Raw genomic sequence first — 4914 nt, 5'->3', positions numbered from 1 at the left:
TTAATACAATTAGATCTTGAAAGTCATGAATGGGGCTACTTGTAGAACGGGTTTGAGGTGCCAAGCTTTCAAAGGCCGTTGGAGGTCTTGTTTCTCCCCTTCTGTAGGTGGTTATGGAATTTTATATTTAGAATAGATTTTTTTCCAACGGACTTTTTAGCCCACTAAAGAAGAACTTACTAGCAATTGTGGAAAAGGTTTCCTTGAAGGTTTTAACAACAATTTCCATTGAGAAGTATCATAACTGTATTACAAGTTTAAAAAACAATCCAAAGTGATTTGGTCCACATTATAGTGTGAATACAATTGTCTATGTCTCTTCATACTTTTTCCTTTGATATTGTTTTTGGTTTTTAAAGTTTCAGAATTTTAAATTTCTCATGATAATGTCTCCCTTTTCCTTCAGCTTCAATTTTTCTCATTTGTAAAAGGACTTATTCTCATGGTTTGAGACAAATGACTGAATTATTACCTCCTATAACCATTTAGACATGTAAAATTTCATTTCCAAATTCTCCACCTTCAACAAAAATGTCGACCCGTTTTATTATATAAGCCGTTATGAATCTTCACTCTGTATTCTTATCACCTAGGGTCATACTATGGCCATGGCATATGGGCCCAATTCTTTGTATCACCTTAAAAGCTCGTTGTCACCATCTCCCAAGCTTTCTTGAGAAAAGAGTGCAAAGAAATGTATTAAAGGTGAAAGCAAAAATTCACATATGGCTCAAAGATAAGAAAAGCGCAAGTCCTGATCTAGGTAGAGGAACCAGTTTATAGGCATCATGAAGAGAACTACTAATTTTGAGAGAGATTTTGCAAATCTAAACATTTTTAGGATGTACAACCTGCATCAGATCGTTGTGGAAAGATCGGGCTGAATAATACCGAGCTTGGTATGTTCCAACCATATTCCAAATTTTTGTCCCTAAATTGGGAGATGTATGTAAAAGGAAAGGTGAACCTAAGAGACTAGAAATGTAAAATGACAAACAAATTGCATGCACCTTAGCCACCTCTTTATAAAGACAAACAAAGTATGTTGCCTTTCACAAGAAGATTTAGAAATATTCTCATGTAGGAAATCGGAGTCTTTTATAGTGTTTTTCATACCATGCATAAACATCATGAGATTCTGCTCGAGAGGCACCGCATACCTAGCTAGGTTCGATTGGGGGCAAGGGACCGCCGGCCTCCCCACCGGGCCGGCGGTCCCCTACCCCCAATCGTACCTAGCTAGGTATGTGGTGCCTCCCTCACAGAAACTCGTGATGTTGAGGTAAGACACAATGTGGGAATTGTTGTGAGAATTTTTCTAAAACTTCTTGTGTTTCCACTTTCATGAGGCTTTTCATTTTGTAGACTCACCCTTCCCTTATGTTGCCTTTCCACTTTCATGAGGCTTTTTCTAGACTCACCCTTCCCTTACGCATTAAAGATGTTTTTAGAAAAACTAAATTCACTACCTACATAGTGCAATGAAATTCTAAAGAGGAGAAAAGGCTAAAGGAACAACTCAAGACCCGATACTCCAACAGGAAGTGGGATAACAATCTACTACCACAGAGAGAGAGAGAGAGAGAGAGAGAGAGAGAGAGAGAGAGAGACTTCACAATAGTTGTTTCATGGCTGTCCATAACCAAACACTATGGTTCTTATTGAAGGCTTTATCATGTCAAATATCAAAATGCAACACATGTGGGCACAGCTGCCCATGGTTGAATTGACAGCAAAATTTACATGTCCTTTCCTATAGAATATCCGTACTACCGTAGTGCACAAAAGAAAGGTGTCTTGCCTTCCATGGATACAAGCAAGGAAGGACACCTACTATATGACAAAAGCTTCTGCATAATATGATCCTGTGACAATCTTCCACTCCAAATGAGTTGTGATTGCTTCCTGTCTTAGTTCGAATGAGTGAGATCCCCATTGCCATTTTAGCGAATTCAATCACAAGAAGCACCATCGCAGTACCCAAGGAACCCTAGCAACTGATCATCACAAACTAACTCAATCTATACATATGGCGGCCACACAAGCCTTCTTGTGCTTCGGGCCATGCCATACCTTGTCTTTACATGAGAGCTTACACACCTGTGATGAAGCAACTCAGCACATGCCACTGTTCCCCATGATACTCCAATTATTGCGGACTCTGACACAACCATACATGGAAGAAGCAAGCAAAGAAAGCTTTAACACTTCAACGGAGTCGAACCACTATACATGATATGTCATCTCTGCTCTTCCTTAAAAGAGCAGCCTCTACCAGCATTTTCGCTGCCGACTCCGGGTCCTTCACTTTTCTAATCAAATCAACTGCCTCTTGATTTTCCATAACCTGGACAAACAGTTGAAGAAAGCGTCAATAATAATGTGGGCAACAAAACTAGGTTTATTGCATTCAGAAAGAAACATTTCAATTTAAAAGAACCGTATCTTGAAGCCTACCTTCCACAATCCATCGCTTGCTAATATGAGGTTCTCATCCGAAGCGTCAAGGACAACGTCAACTATGTCGGGCTCACAACTAAGATGAGCCTTAAGATTTTTATCTCCGAAAGCACGGGCTACTGCAAGCTGCCCATCAACTCTGGGTACATCACCTACATTAAAAGCCAGTAATCATCTTAGGGGAAGGCCAAAGACTTAAACTACCAGAAAGGACTCCTACCCATTATCTGCAAACAAAAAGCATGAAATTCAAGATGAAATGGTTGATACATGGACAACTGCATATACACGTGTCGATTCTAACAGACATAAATGATGAAGGCATGCATACATTCATACATACATCCATGCAAGCACATAAGCATACAACCAACGCATGCATCCATGCAAGCATGCATACCTCCATGCAAGCAAATAAGGAGCCTTGTGTATGTGATACACATTCACTGTAAAGGCGTACGGGTGCTTCAGAGCCCAATCAATAACGAAGACACTAGATAATACCGTGTGCATGCATGAAGACAACAAGGAAGGTTGCCCTATATTCATACCAGGTAGCATTGTGACAAATCCACCCTTCCTCTCAATCATCTTTCTTTCGTCCTTGGGCTCATGATCCACAGATAGCTGAACAGCGTGCCCTGATTTACAGAGGACGGCTCTAGAATCACCGACATTGGCAACTTGTAGCCTTCCATCCTTCATGAGGATGGCAGTAACAGCCGTTGATCCTCCAAACCCTAGTTCTGGAGCCTTCCGCAAAATTGTTTTGTCAGTGGTCCCATATGCTTTAAATGTGGCTGCCCTTGGATTTTTCCAAAACTCAGGCTGCAAAATCATTTCAAAGTGGTTTACCATGTGAGTCCAGCTTGCTCTCATATAGAGACTCTGCTTTAGCATGTGAAAGCTATGTATATACAAAAAACGGAGCTTGTGTCTGTACCTGTCCAATTATGTTCTCAAAGAGATTACTCTGCAAATAGCTGGGTACGTCATGCCCGAGATGCCCGTCAAAGATAGCAAACAGCCCAATTTCTTGATTGTGTATACACTGGAACTCGGCAAAATGGTAGTCTTCCATGGGGTGGTTCGCTTTTCCTTTCGCAAGGCTGAAGCCATATGCAATGCGGCTGCTACCCTTGCTCCGTCCTCGCCCACTATGTGCTGGTGAAGAAGACTGCAACCCTGTAGCTATCTGCATTTAAAAGGAGAGGACTATTGAGGAAGCCGGATACCTTCTACAAGCGATAGATAAAGAAAAGCATGCATTGGCATGCAACTAGTTGCTATAAAATGAGAATCTGTCGCAGATGGACCGGACCCAAGCATGCACAAGTGGATATCACCGTGAAGATCTTAACTCGGTTTAGACTCAAAATTTTGTGAAGCAAAGGCTGCCAAAAACTCAGAGAATGCTTAGCATTACCCTGTCTTAACCATCTTGTTTGCCTAGATCCTGTCATCATTTTCCCTCTCTCGTGATGTACTAAAAATTGCAAACCTTATCTCAAACACACATGCGATTGCAGTTACATACATGCTGTTTATCACCCATATCAATTCAAGCCACAAGGAGCTACAAATGACACGCCCTGCATCTCAGGTTGCAAAGCAGACATTCCGACGCGGAATATCATACAATAGATCGCTGCATGGATGCACAATTTTTCACAATTCAATTCGATCTCAATGCCGTGGATCTGTGTATCTTACTATGTCGACATTGTTAAGCTAATTTTCATCTGGCACAATTCCTAGATATGGCATGCCCTAACGACTTGAAGAACGCCAGGACAGATTGAAATTTTCTGTGCTGTCATGGAGGCAACAATGTGTTTGTGATGATATAATCGCTCTGCGTTTAGGTAAGCAGATCACAGAACAACAAGGAACAAAAGCTAACCTTGAGTTTCTTCAGTACTCCTCCCTTGGATCGAGCGGGCTCGACGCTGCTGTGGGCGTGGCCATTGTTGGAAATCATGTAAGCAGGCGTGGTGTGGAGATGAAGTGGGTGAAAAAAAACAGAAAGGAGGAGGCGCGTGCGTCTGTGCGCGTTTGTATGAGAGAGAGAGAGAGAGAGAGAGAGAGAGAGTGCTATGGGAGAGTGAGCGAGAGGGAGACGATACGTTTCTGCGTGTAGAGAAGATGATGGGATGCGTGCGTCTAATAGAGACCGGCGTACGAAGACACCCTGAAGGAGGGGAAAGGGCTGCAGGGGAGGTGCCGTCCAAGCTTCCAAGGCACCGGGTCAAAGGTTTAAAGCGCCACGTCAAGAAAACGTGGCCTGTGCCTTTTCTGCCACGTGTGAGGTGGCTACTGATTATTATGTCTGAGGTCAAATTGTCCTTTATTTACCAAGTCAAAACGCGGGTCTTTGGTCATCTACGATGACCTTTAGACGCTATTTTGAACGTCAAAATATACATTCCAGATAAGGTAATGGGAATTTTTGGG

General features: G+C 42.2%; 1 protein-coding gene across 1 annotated transcript; it reads right to left on the bottom strand.

The window, feature by feature from the left end:
* Nucleotides 1-1639: 1639 nt before the first annotated feature.
* On the bottom strand, nt 1640-4648 carry LOC147447478 (putative protein phosphatase 2C 9). Its single transcript, XM_086523263.1, has 5 exons — nt 4364-4648; nt 3404-3655; nt 3012-3288; nt 2458-2612; nt 1640-2347 (listed from the first exon to the last, which is right to left on the bottom strand). The coding sequence occupies exons 1-5, from the start codon at nt 4439-4441 to the stop codon at nt 2210-2212; spliced, it is 900 nt and encodes a 299-aa protein (XP_086379389.1). The 5' UTR covers nt 4442-4648; the 3' UTR covers nt 1640-2209.
* Between the last annotated feature and the right edge of the window lie 266 nt (nt 4649-4914).

This window comes from Adiantum capillus-veneris, chromosome 11, assembly GCF_014529385.1.
Source record: "Adiantum capillus-veneris isolate H3 chromosome 11, ASM1452938v2, whole genome shotgun sequence".
Taxonomy (NCBI): domain Eukaryota; kingdom Viridiplantae; phylum Streptophyta; class Polypodiopsida; order Polypodiales; family Pteridaceae; genus Adiantum; species Adiantum capillus-veneris.
The sequence above is the reverse complement of the archived record's forward strand: the minus strand, read 5'-3'. Positions and strand labels throughout refer to the sequence as shown.